The sequence below is a fragment of the Somniosus microcephalus genome, chromosome 3, assembly GCF_052327205.1.
Source record: "Somniosus microcephalus isolate GS21.2 chromosome 3, FLI_Smic_1.0, whole genome shotgun sequence".
NCBI classification, from domain to species: domain Eukaryota; kingdom Metazoa; phylum Chordata; class Chondrichthyes; order Squaliformes; family Somniosidae; genus Somniosus; species Somniosus microcephalus.
In genome coordinates this window covers 354978688-354995771 of record NC_140989.1, presented here as the reverse complement: position 1 = coordinate 354995771, position 17084 = coordinate 354978688, and the positions used below count along the sequence as shown (strand labels likewise).

Genomic DNA, 17084 nt, shown 5'->3' with positions numbered 1-17084 from the left:
CTGGCCATGTTGGACAGAATGGTCTCCATGCGCTGTGCAAAGCCTTGAGACAGGCTGGAGCAGGATTCCTCCATGCTCCGTGACATTGTGTGCAAGCTCTCTAGCAGTCTGCCCAGTGCACCAAGCATTCCTTGATGTCTGCCCATCAATAGTGCTGAGTGTTTGAGCAGGAGGAGCTAGAATGGTTGGAGATGTGTGGTGCACTGTTTGCAGCACTGTGCAGCCATCTTGAACCGTTGAAAAACCTTTCCTTATTCTCTACATCACACTTCCATTAAGTATACCACCCTGTTTGAACTGTTTTTCCACTTTATTCTCTATTTTCCCTGGAAATCTTACCTTCGACTGCCCCGTGTTTCGCAATTCCTTCATTGGCAATGCCAACGACAGTTAACTGCCTAATAACCGTGTTATCAGCATGAACGTACATTGGCCATTTAAGCACTTCTCACAAATACTCTTTGGACCCTGATGCCAACATTTATAAGCTATCATTCCCAACATTATGAAAATTAATAAATTACAGCTTAAATGTGTTATATGACCTGCAGGAAGCATTGTTGAGCAGACCAAAGCCTTGGTGCAATGATGGTGCTCCAAAAAACCTTTGGCTTATCGCTGGGCTGTCTTCTGTGTGCTTGTATTATACACTGTTCCGAAGTAAAGTTGGTGAATAATGGATATAGAGACATAGTTATTGCTATTAACCCTGGCATTATAGATAGCAAGCTTATTGACAACATTCAGGTGAGGTATTGAGGTGGTGACTGAGGAGAACTACTAGCCGTTGCTTTCTGGCATTGTGTGTTCTTTACAATTATTGTTCTGAATTTAGGATTTGGTGCGAGGAGGGAGAGTTAAAGGAATACGTTTCCCCCTCAGCACCTGATTAAAATGCAGCGAGGTATTGACTTTAAACCTGTGGTTGCTTTCAGGAAATGGTGACTGAAGCCTCCTCCTACCTGTACCGAGCCACCAAACAGCGAGTTTATTTTTCAGATGTAAAAATCCTGCTGCCTCTTACATGGCCAGTTAATTCTAGCCTGGTTCAGAGACCGACTACTGAATCCTACGAGAAGGTAAGGACTGAGAGGAGAAGCTTCTGCCGTTCAGCACCGTAACTTCTCCCGAAACCCCGTTCACACGTGTAAGTGGGGGGGTTTATTTGCGCTGAATTTCTGCCAAAGTTACAGCGATGGAGCAGGCGAAGCTCCGAGGAAATTCCTGGCGGAATCTGACACTTTCTAAAGATTTGCTTAAGTGTCTACCCCGAAGATTATCTATTACTTATTTATCTATTACGTAACAGCTTTCCTATAGCGAGGCAGTGAGTACCTTATTTGACAACAAAATGGGAATTATACTTTGTAGAGAACAATTATATTATCAGAGTCACTAGTGTCAGGATAAGATAAATTCCGTTTTTATTACAATGGAATTATTGCTGGTGCTTTGGGGATTGAGTTCCAAAACCCTGTTTATTTTTCCACGAAGACAGTAACTCGTGCCTTAGAATATTGCTATGTTCCTTTACCTGTGCATTAGATTTTAGTTTAACTATCTGAAAGCCTAGCATGCACAGGTTCAGCGGCACTGGCGACTGGGATCTTGGAGCAGTTCTAGGAGTTGTTGGGCTTTAGTAGTATTGGGAAGTAGCTCTGGGGCCTGGCAGGATGACAGGATTGTAGAGGGTGAACCTACGGTTTGGCGGCATTGGGGAATGGAATATTAGGGTGCGATTCTTACTGTCTGGCAGTAATAGCGGAAGGAAGGTATACGGTGTTTGGCAACAGTGGGGAGGGGAGGGGGGTTCCAGGTGATGGCAACACTGGGAGGAATGGCAGTGCTGGGGGAGGTCTTGAAGTCTGGCCGCACTGGGAGCAGGTGTCAGGTTCTGGCAGCATTGAATGTGGGAGATGACATGAATCAGTCATTCATGAAAGAAAGACATATGAAATAATACTGAGCGGCCTGCGGGTGGCGCTGTCCAGGAAGGGTATAAATATTCGGGCACGGGCCCAGCTTGCGCAGGACATTCTTAACAGGAACTAGTGAAGGACACAACTAGACCTTCATGTTGTAAAACAGTTGATTAAAGCTTTGTTTAACGCTTAGACCGAGTGCCTAGTAGTTTTCTTATGTCAGGAGATACCAGGATCTGTCCGTGTTGCGGGCAGGAGGTCCTAGGAATCAGTATTACTAGGCAAGGAGTCTCAGTTCCAGTAGTACTGGGAGTGTGCTGTGTCTGGGAGCAATGAGAATGGGGCTTATGGCGTTGGGAAGCATTGGAGTTGTGGGAGCAAGGTCTAGGAGCATTGGATAGGGGTTTTCATAGGATCGGACAACATTGAAAGAGGGATATCAGGATCTGGGAGAGGGGGATCTGACATCAGGGAACATGGAGAAAGATTCTGAGAGCATTGCAAAATGAGCTTCTGGACCCCAGGGGCATTGGTGAATAGGATACTTATGTCCAGGAGTACAAGGGTGTGTGGGGGGGGGAGCTGTCCAAGGATCCAGGAATATTAAGAGGGTGGGATCTGGCACCATTGGAGAGGGGAGCCAGATTCAGGTAGTGTTGAGGGGGAGGAGGGACCAAGATGATCTAGATTGACCCTGGACTGTTCCAAGGCACCAGGCACTCCTGTACAAAGTTCTCAGACTGTGAGTCATGCTCCCAGCCAGCTTTGAGCACAGAAGGCACTTTAACACTATAGTTGCTGACTTACTCTATAATGAACACAGTTGTAATTAATTAGAATGTTTACACTTGGACAACACAGGCCAAAGTTATGGCAACAGATTGGGAGAATCGCACCGAGACTCTACCCCAAGTACTGCAATGGTATTTAAACTTCTGCTCTAGGTAGTGCACTCCTTTGCAGTGTGTGTGCGTGTGCGTGTGCGTGTGCGTGTGTGTGTGTGCGTGTGCGTGTGCGTGTGCGTGTGCGCGTGTGCGTGTGTGTGTGCGCGTGTGTGTGTGCGTGTGCGTGTGCGTGCGTGTGCGTGTGCGTGTGTGTGTGTGCGTGTGCGTGTGCGTGTGTGTGTGTGTGTGCGTGTGTGTGTGTGTGTGTGTGTGCGTGTGTGTGTGTGTTGCAGTGTTTTTCACATGGAAACATACAATTGTCTCTTCATAGGCTGATGTGATCATTGCTGAACCATACCATAAATACGGAGATGACCCGTACACCCTGCAGTACGGCGGATGTGGTGAGAAGGGGCGGTACATTCACTTCACCCCAAACTTTATACTAAACAACAGTCTGACCCCAGTTTATGGCTCAAAAGGTAAATTACTTTAACTAAGTTAACACCACTGTAGCATGTGTTTTGAGCACTAAATTACATCGGAACATAGGGACAAGAGTAGGCCATTCAGCCCCTCGAGCCTGTTCTGCCAGTGAATGAGATCATGGCTGATCTGTATCCTAACCTAATCCACCCACCTTGGCTCCATATCCCTTAATATCCTTGGCTAGCAAAAACCTAATGATATCAGATTTAAAATGATTAATTGAACTAGCATCTATTGCTTTTTGTGGAAAGAGTTCCACACTTCTACCATCCTTTGCACAAGGAAGTGTTTCTGAACTTCTGTCTTAAATGACCTAGCTCTGATTTTAAGGTTATGACCCCTTGTCTTAGACTCCCCCACCAGCGGAAAAAGTTTCTATCTACCCTATCAATTGCTTTCCAAATTCCAAAAACTTCTGTGGAATTCTCTTCCCCAGAGAGCTGTGGAAGCTGGGTCATTGAATATATTCAAGGTGGAGATAGACAGATCATAGAAACATAGAAGATAGGAACAGGAGTAGGCCATTCGGCCCTTCAAGCCTGCTCCGCCATTCAACGAGATCATGGCTGATCATCCAAACCCTAGCACCCGGTCCCTACACCGACAGCCATCCCACCCAAGCCCTATCCCCATAACCCCGTAACCCCACGTATTTAATCCCCCCTAACACTAAGGGCCAATTTTATCATAGCCAATCAACCTAACCCGCACATCTTTGGACTGTGGGAGGAAACCGGAGCACCCGGAGGAAACCCACGCAAACACGGGGAGAATGTGCAAACTCCACACAGACAGTCACCCGAGGCTGGATTTGAACCCGGGTCCGTGGCGCTGTGAGGCAACTGTCTCCGGTTCCGACTTACTCCACATGGATTCCAACTAAACTTCCACCCTTCGTGCTTCGGATCCACCCAGGATTACAAATATCTCCAAGATATTCATCGTTCCTCGAACTACTGCTCTCGCCGCATCCTGAGATCCACGCTCAACGCCATGCGGCGCCACATGAACACACTCGACTTCTCTCTTCAGCAACACCGGCGCACTCTATCTCAAAGCTGTCCGGGTCCACAGTTCCATTTCATCCTTCGACTCATCCGACGCTTCAACAAAAAACTTTTCTTCTTCCTTTCCGATGTCAAGGATCGCAAGCTTCATCAACTCTTGGACACCAACGCCCCTCCGGAACCTTCTTCCCCTTCACTTTCCTCTGACCCCCCTTCTCCCAATCTCACCCCCTGCCGCATTTTCACTATCCCCTCTGACCCCGAACGATCAGTCCTCAGCAAAGGCCTGAGCTTCATCCCCTTACGTCCCCACCTCAATGAATTTCGAGCTCGGCACGATGTTGAGCTCTTTTTCCGCCGCCTTCGTCTCCGTGCCCACTTCACTGGCCAGGAGTCTTCCCCCCGCACAACTGACCCTTTCTCCCGCTTGCAGAATTCCCGTTCTACCTGGACCCCTCCCCCTGGCCTCTTACCCGCTCTAGATCTTTTCATCGCTAACTGCCGCCGTGACATCGGCCGTCTCCATTTCTCTGCTCCCCTCACTCACTCCAACCTACCTCCCTCTGAACTCGCAGCACTCCATTCTCTTAGATCCAACCCTGACATTGTCATTAAACCCACTGACAAGGGTGGTGCTGTTGTTGTTTGGTGTACTGACCTCTACCTAGCGGAAGCTGAACGCCAACTCTCCGACACCTCCTCCTACCTCCACCTGGACCATGACCCCACTACCGAACATCAAACCACCGTTTCCAAGACTGTCACTGACCTCATCTCCTCTGGAGATCTTCCCCCTGCTGCCACCAACCTCATAGTTCCCCAACCCCGCACAGCCCGCTTCTACCTCCTTCCCAAGATCCACAAACAGGACTGCCCTGGTAGACCCATCGTTTCAGCCTGTTCTTGCCCTACAGAACTCATCTCTTCCTATCTTGACTCTATCTTTTCTCCCCTTGTCCAGTCTCTTCCCACCTACATCCGCGACTCTTCGGACGCCCTCCACCACTTTAACAGTTTCCAGTTTCCTGGCCCCAACCGCTTCCTTTTCACCATGGACGTACAATCCCTCTACACCTCCATCCCCCACCCGGATGGCCTGAGGGCGCTCCGCTTCTTCCTTGAACAGAGGCCCGACCAGTCCCCATCCACCACGACCCTCCTCCGCCTGGCTGAACTTGTTCTCACATTGAACAACTTCTCCTTTAACTCCACTCATTTCCTCCAAATCAAAGGTGTTGCCATGGGTACCCGCATGGGTCCTAGCTATGCCTGCCTTTTCGTGGGCTATGTGGAACAATCTTTGTTCCAGTGCTACTCGGGTCCCCTCCCTCACCTCTTTTTCCGATACATTGATGACTGTATCGGTGCCGTTTCCTGCTCTCGCCCCGAACTTGACAATTTCATTCACTTTGCCTCCAATTTCCACCCTTCCCTCACCTTCACATGGTCCATCTCGGTCTCTTCCCTTCCCTTCCTCGACTTCTCCGTCTCCATCTCTGGGGATAGGTTATCGACCAATATTTACTACAAGCCCACTGACTCCCACAGCTACCTGGACTACACTTCCTCCCACCCCGCTTCCTGTAAGGACTCTATTCCATTCTCCCAGTTTCTCCGCCTCTGCCGTATCTGCTCCGACGACGCCACCTTCCACACCAGTGCTTCAGACATGTCTTCCTTTTTCCGCAACCGAGGATTCCCCTCTACTGTGGTTGACACTGCCCTCGACCGTGTCAGTTCTATCACCCGCACTTCTGCCCTCACCCCTGCCCCTCCCTCCCGGAACCACGATAGGGTTCCCCTTGTCCTCACCTTTCACCCCACCAGCCTCCACATTCAACGGATCATCCTCCGGCATTTCCGCTACCTCCAAAGTGATCCCACCACCAAACGTATCTTCCCCTCCCCTCCCCTTTCAGCATTCTGCAGGGACCGCTCCCTCCGAGACACCCTAGTCCACTCCTCTATCACCCCAAACAGCCCTTCCTCTTCGCCTGGCACCTTCCCGTGCAAGCGGAGGAGATGTAACACCTGCCCCTATACCTCCCCCCTTCCCACTGTCCAGGGCCCCAAACACCCCTTCCAGGTGAAACAGCGATTTACTTGTACTTCTCGCAATCTAGTATACTGTATTCGCTGCTCACGATGCGGTCTCCTCTACATTGGGGAGACCAAACGCAGATTGGGTGACCGCTTTGCGGAACACCTCCGTTCAGTCCGTAAGGGTGACCCCGAGCTTCCGGTCGCCTGTCATTTTAATTCACCGCTCCATTCCCACTCGGACCTCACCGTCCTTGGCCTCTTGTATTGTTCCACGGAAGCTCAACGTAAACTCGAGGAACAGCACCTCATCTTCCGATTAGGCAGTCTGCAGCCTTCCGGACTCAATATCGAGTTCAACAATTTCAGATCATAAGCTCGGCCCCCATTTCATTTTCTCTTGTAATTGTTCCACTCCTTTTCCCCCCCGCCCCCTTTCCTTTTGTTTCTCTCTCACACCTGGCAGCTATCTTTTGCCCTGCCAGTACACTTTACACCTAATCCCAGTCTATTACCGTCTAGCTTCTAATCTCTTTTACTTCTTTTGTTTCTTTTATTCTTTTGTCCGATCGCAGCCCTGCCTCCGATCTAGTTTCTTTTCTTTCCAGTTTTGAAGAAGGGTCCAACCCGAAACGTCAACTCAAATTTCTCTCCACGGATGTTGCCTGACCTGCTGAGTTTTTCCAGCATTTTCTGTTGTTATTTCGGATTTCCAACATCTGCAATATTTTGCTATCGTACTAGTGCTAACCACTATGTCACCGTCTTGATCTTTGAACAATAAGGGAGTGATGGGTTATGGGGAGCGGGCAGGGAAATGGAGCTGAGCCCAAGATCAGACCAGCCATGATCTCATTGAATGGTGGAGCAGGCTCAAGGGGCCAAATGGCCTACTCCTGCTCCTATTTCTTATGTTCTTATGTTCCTATGTTCAATCAAATCACCCCATAACCTTCTATATTCCAGGGAATACAAGCCTAGTCTATGTAATCTCTCCTCATAATCTAACCCTTGGAGCCCTGGTAACATTTTGGTAAATCTGTACTGCACTCCCTCCAAGGCCAATATGTCCTTTCTAAGATGCGGTGCCCAGCACTGTACACAGTACTCCAGATGTGGTCTAACCAGGGCCTTGTAGAGCTGTAGCAAAGCACCCTCTGCTATATAATCTAGCCCTCTAGATAGAAAGGCAAACATTCCATTCGCCTTTTTGATGATTTTTTTGTACTTGCCCACTATGTTTGATTGATCTGTGTACATGGACCCCTACATTTCTTTGGACCTCCACTGTTCCTAGCTGTTCACCATTTAAGAAATACTCGGATCTATCCTTTATTGGTACAAAATGGATGATCACACACTTACTTGTGTTGAAATCCACCTGCCACAGTTTTGCCCACTCACTTAATTTATCAATGTCTCTTTGTAATTTTATGCTCCCATCTACACTAGTTACTATGCCACCAATCTTTGTGTCATTGGCAAACATAAGAACATAAGAAATAGGAGCAGGAGTAGGCCATTTGACCCCTCGAGCCTGCTCCGCCATTTAATGAGATCATGGCTGATCTGATCTTGGGCTCAGCTCCATTTCCCTGCCCGCTCCCCATAACCCTTCACTCCCTTATTGTTCAAAAATCTGTCTAACTCCACCTTAAATATATTCAATGACCCAGCCTCCACAGCTCTCTGGGGTAGAGAATTCTACAGATTTACGACCCTCTGAGAGAAGAAATTCCTCCTCATCTCAGTTTTAAGTGAAACTATGCCCCCGAGTTCTAGATTCCCCCATGAGGGGAAACATTTTCTCTGCATCTACCCTTTCGAGCCCCCTCAGTATCTTATATGTTTCAATAAGATCACCTCTCATTCTTCTAAACTGCAATGAGTATAGGCCCAACCTGCTCAACCTTTCCTCATAAGTCAACCCCTTCATCTCCGGAATCAACCTCGTGAACCTACTCTGAACTGTCTCTAATGCAAGTATATCCCTCCTTAAATAAGGAGACCAAAACTGTACGCAGTACTCCAGGTGTGGTCTCACCAATACCCTGTACAGTTGTAGCAGGACTTCCCTGCTTTTATACTCCAACTCCCTTGCAATAAAGGCCAACATTCCATTTGCCTTCCTGATTACTTGCTGTACCTGCATGCTAACTTTTTGTGTTTCATGCACAAGGAACCCAGGTCCCTCTGTACTGCAGCATTTTGTAATCTCTCTCCATTTAAATAATAATTTGCTTTTTTATTTTTCTTACCAAAGTGGATAACCTCGCACTTTCCCACATTATACTCCATCTGCCAAATGTTTGCCCACTCATTAGCCTGTCTATATCTCTTTGCAGATTATTTGTGTCCTCTTCACAACTTGCTTTCCCACCTATCTTTGTATCATCAGCAAATTTGGCTACATTACATTCGGTCCCTTCATCCAAGTCATTAATATAGATTGTAAATAGTTGAGGCCCCAGCACTGACCCTGTGGCACCCCACTAGTTAGAGTTTGCCAACCGGAAAATGACCCATTTATCCCGACTCCCCGTTTTCTGTTAGTTAGCCAATCCTCTATCCATGCTAATATATTACCCCCAACCCTGTGAGCTCTTATCTTGTGCAGTAACCTTTTATGTGGCACCTTATCGAATGCCTTCTGGTGTGGTGTATGTAACCTGTTCCACCTTAAGAGAACTACCTTAAGAGATGTACTACTTTCTCTTGGCTGCTGTATACTGTAATACCGGTGGTGACCACACCGGTATATAAGTGTTGTGTAGGGATTTGCTGGGCAGTTCAGCCCTGACCTCCGAATAGTAAAGACCTGTTAAAAGTTATTCTTGTTGTCTGTGTCCAGTGATTGATCCTAAGCATAACTGGGACACACAGACTCAACATCTGGAAATCCAAATACACCACATCCACTCGTTCCCCTTTATCCACCCTGCTCGTTACACCTTCAAAGAACTCCAGCAAATTTGTCAAACATGATTTCCCTTTCATAAAACCATGCTGACTCTGCTTGACTGTATTATGATTTTCTAAATGTCCTGCTACTGCTTCCTTAATAATGGATTCCAGCATTTTCCCAATGACTTGGATATTTGGCTCTCCATTGTGTTATCTAAGTCATTAGTAAATGTAGTGAATAGGTGAAGCCCCAGCACAGATCCTTGTGGGACACCACGATTCACTTCCTTCCAATTCAAGTACATATCCCTCCATCCTCGGCCTCTTACACTGTTCCAACAAAGCTCAACGTAAGCTTGAGGAGCAGCACCTCATCTTTCTATTAGGCACTTTACAGCCTTTTGGACTTAAGATAGAGTTCAACAATTTCAGACTATAAATTGGCCCCTGTATTTCTTTAATATATATTTTTTTCTCGTTTCCTCACATGGTAGCTGTTAATGTTGCTGCTATCATCATTCACACATCATCTAGAGCCATCTTTTGTTTCTTAACTTGTCCCATTACCTCTACTTTTACTTTGCACCATCATCCCATTTGTCAGTCAATCTCTCCTGCCTTCCATCCTGTCACAGACCTTCCCTTTGTTCTTTCCTCCCCTCCTCCCTGTGCCTGCTTAAAAATCTCTCTTCCCTAACCTTTTCCAGTTCTGACGAAGGGTTCGACCTGAAACGTTGACTCTCTTTCTCTCTCCTCGATGCTGCCTGACCTGCTGAGTGTTTCCAGCACTTTCTGTTGTTATATCGGATTTCCAGCATCCGCAGTATTTTGCTATTACATACCCATTATCCCTACTCTATCTTCTACTGCCTAACCAATCTCATAACCAGGTCAATAATTTGCTTGCAATTCCATGAACTTTAGTTCTAGTTAACCGTCTCTTATGTGGAATCTTATCAAATGCCTCATGGAAGTCCATATAAACTACATCCATAGACATTCTTCTGTCTATTACTTTAGTTACTTCCACAAAAAAATCAATTAGTTTCATTAGACATGACCTAAACTTTACAAATCTCTGTTGTCTCTCTCTAATCTGCTCAAATTTCTCTAAGTTCTCTAGTATTAATTATAGATTCCAATAACTTCCCTACAACAGATGTGAGACTAACAGGTCTATAATTTCCTGGTTTCTCTCTCTCATGTTCCTTAAATAACAGAGTTACATTTGCAATTTTCCAATCTAAAGGGGCAATTCCTCAATTGAGAGAGCTTTGGAGGATTATGGCTAAAGTATCTTCAATTTTCTCACCTACTTTCTTTAAACCCTGGGGTGGAAACCGTCATGTCCTGGGGATTTGTTCATCTTTAGTGCCATTATTTTTTCTGAGACTGTTTTCTTGCTTACGTTAATTTTAGTGAGTTCCAGTCAGGTGTATTATCCTCGTCCTCTACTGTGAAGACTGACACAAAATAATTATTCAACAAGTCTGCCATTTCCTTATTTTCATTTGCAATATGGGCAAGTATGAATTAGTGCTGGTCAGAAGGTGGGCTGTGGAATAATTCTGAAGTTCTGAAGTATTTGGGGTTTATGGAGAATGAAGAGTAGGTTCCCAGTGAGGAAGGCATTGGAGATATAAAGCCTGGAGGGGATGAAAGTGTGAACAGAGGTTTCCATGATGCGAGTGGGGGAGTTGCGAAGAATAGTGAAAGGCCAGAGGATTGGGAAATTTTTTTAAACCAGCAAAGGACGACTAAAAAAATGATAAAGAGAGAGAAGATAGATTATGAGAGTAAGCTAGCAAGAAAAAAACAGACAGTAAGAGCTTCTACAGGTATATAAAAAGGAAGAGAATAGCTAAAGTAAACATTGGTCCCCTAGAGGATGAGTCTGGGGAATTAATAATGGGAAGCAGGGAAATGGCAGAGACTTTGAACAAATATTTTGTATCAGTCTTCATGGTAGAAGACACTAACAACATCCCAATAATACATAATCAAGAGGTTATTGGGGTGGGGGGGACCTTAAAACAATCACTATCACTAGAGAGGAAGTATTAGGAAAACTAATGGGACTAAAGGTAGACAAGTCCCCTGGACCCGATGGCCTGCATCCTAGAGTCTTAAAAGAGGTGGCTACAGAGATAGTGGATGCATTGGTTGTAATCTACTAACATTCCCTGGATTCTGGAGAGGTCCCAACGGACTGGAAAACCGCAAATGTAGCGTCCCTATTTAAGAAAGGAGGGAGACAGAAAGCAGGCAACTATCAACCAGCTAGCCTAACATCAGTCATTGGGAAAATGCTGGATTCCATCATTAAGGAAGTGGTAGCAGGACATTTAGAAAAATCATAATATAGTCAAGCAGATTCAGCATGGTTTTATGAAAGGGAAATCATATTTGACAAATTTGCTGGAATTCTTTGAGGATGTAACAAGCAGGGTGGATAAAGGGAAACCAGTAGATGTGTATTTAGATTTCGAGAAAGCATTCGATAAGGTGCCACATAAAAGGTTACTACACAAGATAAGAGCTCACGGGGTCGGGGGTAATATATTAGCATGGATAGAGGATTGGCTAACTAACAGAAAACAGAGAGTTGGGATAAATGGGTAATTTTCAGGTTGGCAAACTGTAACTAGTGGGGTGCCACAGGGATCGGTGCTGGGGCCTCAACTATTTTAAATCTATATTAATGACTTGGATGAAGGGACCGAGTGTAATGTAGCCAAATTTGCTGATGATACAAGGATAGGTGGGAAAGCAAATTGTGTGGAGGACGCATAGAATCTGCAAAGGGATATAGATAGGCTAAATGAGTGGGCAAAAATCTGGCAGATGGAGTTTAATGTGGGAAAATGCGAGGTTATCCAGTTTGGTAGGAAAAATAACAAAGCAAATTTATTATTTAAATGGGGAGAGATTACAAAATGCTGAGGTACAGAGGGGTCTGGGGATCCTAGTACATGAATCACAAAAAGTTCGCATGCAGGTGCAAAAAAGCAAATTATTATTTAAATGGAGAGAGGTTACAAAATGCTACAGTTAAGAGGGACCTGGGGGTCCTTGTGCATGAAACACAAAAAGTTAGCATGCAGGTACAGCAAGTAATCAAAAAGGCAAATGGAATGTTGGCCTTTATTGCAAAGGGAATGGAGTTTAAAAGTAGGGAAGTCCTGTTACAACTGTACAGGGCGTTGGTGAGACCACACCTGGAGTATTGCGTATAGTTTTGGTCTCCTTATTTAAGGAAGGATATACTTGCATTGGAGGCAGTTCAGAGAAGGTTCATGAGGTTGATTCCGGAGATGAAGGGGTTGTCTTATGAGGAAAGGTTGAGCAGGTTGGGCCTATACTCATTGGAGTTTAGAAGAATGAGAGGTGATCTTATTGAAACATGTAAGATTCTGAAGGGGCTTGACGGGGTAGATTCAGAGAGGATGTTTCCCCTCGTGGGGGAATCTAGAAGTGGGGGCACAATTTCAGAATAAGGGGGCACCCTTTTAAATTGGAAATGAGGAGGAATTTCTTCTCTCAAAGGGTCGTGAATCTTTGGAATTCTCTTCCCCAGAGAGCTGTGGAGGCTGGGTCATTGAGTATATTTAAGGTGGAGATACAGATTTTTGAAAGGTAAGGGAGTCAAGGGTTATGGGGATCGGGCGGGGAAGTGGAGTTGAGGCCAAGATCAGATTAGCCATGATCTTATTGAATGGCGGAGCAGGCTCGAGGGGCCAAATGACCTACTGCTGCTCCTACGTCTTATGTTCTTAAGATCGAGATCGATAGATTTTTGGACTCGAGAGGAATCAAGGGATATGGAGATCGGGCGGGAAAATGGAGTTGAGGTCGATGATCAGCCATGATCTTATTGAATGGCGGAACAGGCTCAAGTGGCCGTAAGGCCTACTCCTGCTCTTACTTCTTATGTTCTTATGTATGGTGAAGGCAAAAATGGAAGTAAGCAGTCTTGGTTAAAGAATGAATTAAGCAATGTTACAAAAGAATCAATACATTTCTAAGCTCCTCCATTCAAATCAGTGGAGCACTAAAGTTTTCAACTAAATATTTTTGCACAGCAATTCTACGCCATTCTCAGAGACACTGCAGCAGAACCCAGTACCACCACTCTGGAGAACAGAACATTAACTATTTATGTGATGCCACAAAATAACTTCACGCCACTGACTACATTTTGTATACATGAGAGAATCGTGCCAATATTTACACTTTCTGAAATGTCAAGTAGAAATACCATTTATATCTCACAGAACGTGAAAGCATTGGTTTCATTATTCTGAACAGAAATACATCTGTTTCTACAGGTAGAGTATTTGTTCATGAATGGGCCCATCTCCGGTGGGGAGTGTTTGATGAATATAACGATCTGGTGCCCTTTTATATATCTGCCAATGGAATCCATGAAGCAACGAGGTAGGACAATTCTAATTGTATGATTTCGTTCAATGAAAAAAGTCTTTTGGGATTTCTAGACAAGGCTGCAATACCCAAGAAATGCCTTTCCATTCTTGTAATCTGCTGCAGTAGATGTGATGACTCAGTTAAGCCAGCAAGTTGCTCAGGTAGCTTGGTGGTGTCGCTATGTCATGGACAGGAAAGACTTGCGTTTCTGGCAACAACTGCCAACAAAGGTAGTGAATTTCTTCCCAGCTACAACAGCAACAATAACTTGCATTTAGATAGCGCCTTTAACATAGTAAAATGTCCCAAGGCGCTTCACAGCAGTGTTATAAAGCAAAATTTAACACCAAACCACATAAGGAGATATTAGGACATGTGAGGTAGGTTTTAAGGAGCATCTTAAAGGAGGAGAGAGAGGTAAAGAGGCAAGGAGGTTTAGGGAGGGAATTCCAGCACTTAGGGCCTCGGCAGCAGAAGGCATGACCGCCAATGGTAGGACGAAGGAACTGGGGGGCACACAAGTGACCAGAGTTGGAGTAGCGCAGAGATCTCGGAGGGTTGTAGGGCTGGAGGAGGTTACAGAGGCCATGGAGCGATTTGAAAACAAGGTTGAGTATTTTAATATCAAGGCATTGCCAGATTGGGAGCCGAGGTAGGTCAGCGAGCACAGAGGTGATGGGTGAACAGGTCTTGGTCCAAGTTAGGATAGAGGTAGTAGAGTTATGGATGAGTTCAAGTTCATGGATGGAGGCCGGCAAGGAGAGCATTGGAATAGTCAAGCCTTGAGTTAACAAAGGTGTGCTTGAGGGTTTCGGCAATAGATGAGCTGAGGCAGGGAGGAGACGGACGATGTTACGGAGCTTGAAGTAGGCGGTCTTGGTGATGGAGCGGATATATAGTCGGAAGCTCATCTCAGGGTCAAAAAGGATGGCAATGTTGTGAACAGTCTGTTTCAGCCTTAAACAGTGACCAGGGAGAGGGGTGGCATCAGTGGCTAGGGAACGAAGTTTGTGGCGGGGACCAAAGACAATGGCCCCGATTTTCTGGCAGCCGTTGGGCGGCTTTTCAGGCGGCCGGGGGCCAAAAATCGCCGAAAAAGCAGGTCACGACACCCCCCTGCCTGATTCCCCGCCCCGTCCGACTTTCGGACCACCGTTTCTCCGCGACCTGCTTCAGTCCCGCCCGCCGCTGGCGGGACTGGCCGTTAGAACACTAATGAGCAATTATTACCTTGCTTAAGTCGATTTTCAGGGGCCGTTGCGATTTTGGGGCTTTCCCCACATCAAACACGCCTGCGGGAAACCCTGCAGATGAAACCTGGCGTGAAGCTTGCCGGCTTGTTTGCAGTTACTATAGACCAAAGGTCTTCGTTAGTAATGGTGATGATGGAATAGGCTTGACATGAATCAGTCATTCATGAAAGAAAGACTTATGAAATAATACTGAGCAGCCTACAGGTGGCGCTGTCCAGGGAGAGTATAAATACTTGGGCACGGGCCCAGCTCGCACAGGACATTCTTAACAGGAACTAGTGAAGGACACAACTAGACCTCCATGTTGTAAAACAGTTGATTAAAGCTTTGTTTAACGCTTAGACCAAGTGCCTAGTAGTTTTCTTACGTCAAGGCTAAAAATGAGATTAACAATGAATGGAGTTGCTACTTTCTGTTGGGGATTGATTTATCCATCTTCCTTTAATTCAGTATCTTCTTGCCCATGAATACAGTGAACTCGGGACCTGTCAGAAAAGTGGGGGAGGGGGAGGAAAGTGAATGCCTGTACTACTTATTTACAATTATGGCTTGAAGCTACTTGCAAGATCATAGAAACATAGAAGATAGGAGCAGGAGTAGGCCATTCGGCCCTTCGAGCCTGCTCCGCCATTCAATGAGATCATGGCTGATCATTCAAATTCAGTACCCTGTCCCTGCCTTCTCCCCATATCCCTTGATCCCTTTAGCCTCAAGAAAAATATCCAACTCTTTCTTGAATATACATAATGAACTGGCCTCCACCGCCCTCTGTGGCAGAGAGTTCCATAGGTTCACCACTCTCTGGGTGAAGAAATTTCTCCTCATTTCAGTCCTAAATGTCCTACCCCTTATCCTTAGACTATGACCCCTGGTTCCGGACTCCCCGGCCATCGGGAACATTCTTCCAGCATCTAGTCTGTCCAGGCCTGACAGAATTTTATAGGTTTCGATGAGATCCCCTCTCAATCTTCTAAACTCCAGTGAGTATAAGCCCAATCGACACAATCTCTCCTCATACGTCATTCCTGCCATCCCAGGTATCAGCCTGGTGAATCTTTGCTGCACTCCTTCCATGGCAAGAACGTCCTTCCTCAGATAAGGCGACCAAAACTGCACACAATACTCAAGGTGCGGTCTCACCAAGGCCCTGTACAACTGTAGCATGACATCCTTGTTCCTGTACTCGAACCCTCTTGCTACGAAGGCCAACATACCATTTGCCTTCTTAACCGCCTGCTGCACCTGCATGCTTACCTTCAGCGACTGGTGCACAAGAACACCCAGGTCTCTTTGCACTTCCCCTTCTCCCAATTTATTGCCATTCAAATAATAATGTGCCTTCCTGTTTTTGTCACCAAAGTGGATAACCTCACATTTATCCACATTATAGTGCATTTGCCATGTTTCTGCCCAATCACCTAACCTGTCCAAATCGTACTGGAGTTTCATGACATCCTCCTCGCATCATAACCTCCCACCCAGCTTTGTGTCGTCTGCAAATTTGGAGGTATTACATCTAATTCCCTCGTCCAGATCATTAATATATATTGTGAACAGCTGGGGTCCTAGGACCGATCCTTGCGGTACCCCACTAGTCACTGCCTGCCACTCGGAAAACGACCCGTTTATTCCAACTCTTTGCTTTCTGTCCGCCAACCAGTTCTCTATCCAAGTCAATACCTTGCCTCCAATCCCATGTGCCTTAATTTTGCACGCTAATCTCTTATGCGGGACCTTTTCGAAAGCCTTCTGAAAGTCCAAATACACCACATCCACTGGTTCTCCCTTATCTATTTTACCAGTTACATCCTCAAAAAATTCCAGTAGATTAGTCAAGCGTGATTTACCTTTTGTAAATCCATGTTGACTTTGTCCGATCCTGTCACTGCTTTCCAAGTGCTCTGCTATTACATCTTTTATAATGGACTCTAGCATTTTCCCCACTACCGATGTCAGGCTTACCGGTCTATAATTCCCCACTTTTTCTCTGCCATCTTTTTTGAATAGTGGGGTAACATTAGCTACCCTCCAATCCATGGGTACTGTTCCAGAGTCTATCGAGTTCTGGAAGATGACCAGCAATGCATCTACTATTTCTAGGGCCACTTCCTTAAGTACCCTGGGATGTAGATTATCAGGCCCTGGGGATTTATCGGCCTT

General features: G+C 45.9%; 1 protein-coding gene across 1 annotated transcript in view; it reads left to right on the top strand.

Moving 5' to 3' along the window:
• The first annotated feature begins 551 nt into the window (after window positions 1-551).
• Window positions 552-17084, top strand: part of LOC147122358 (calcium-activated chloride channel regulator 1-like) — a 47991-nt gene continuing 31458 nt past the window's right edge. Inside the window, exons 1-4 of the mRNA XM_085983440.1 lie at window positions 552-747; window positions 936-1079; window positions 3138-3288; window positions 13575-13683. Of these exons, the coding sequence (XP_085839566.1) occupies window positions 586-747; window positions 936-1079; window positions 3138-3288; window positions 13575-13683 (566 nt within the window). The 5' untranslated portion in view covers window positions 552-585. The remainder of the gene's footprint in view (window positions 748-935; window positions 1080-3137; window positions 3289-13574; window positions 13684-17084) is intronic.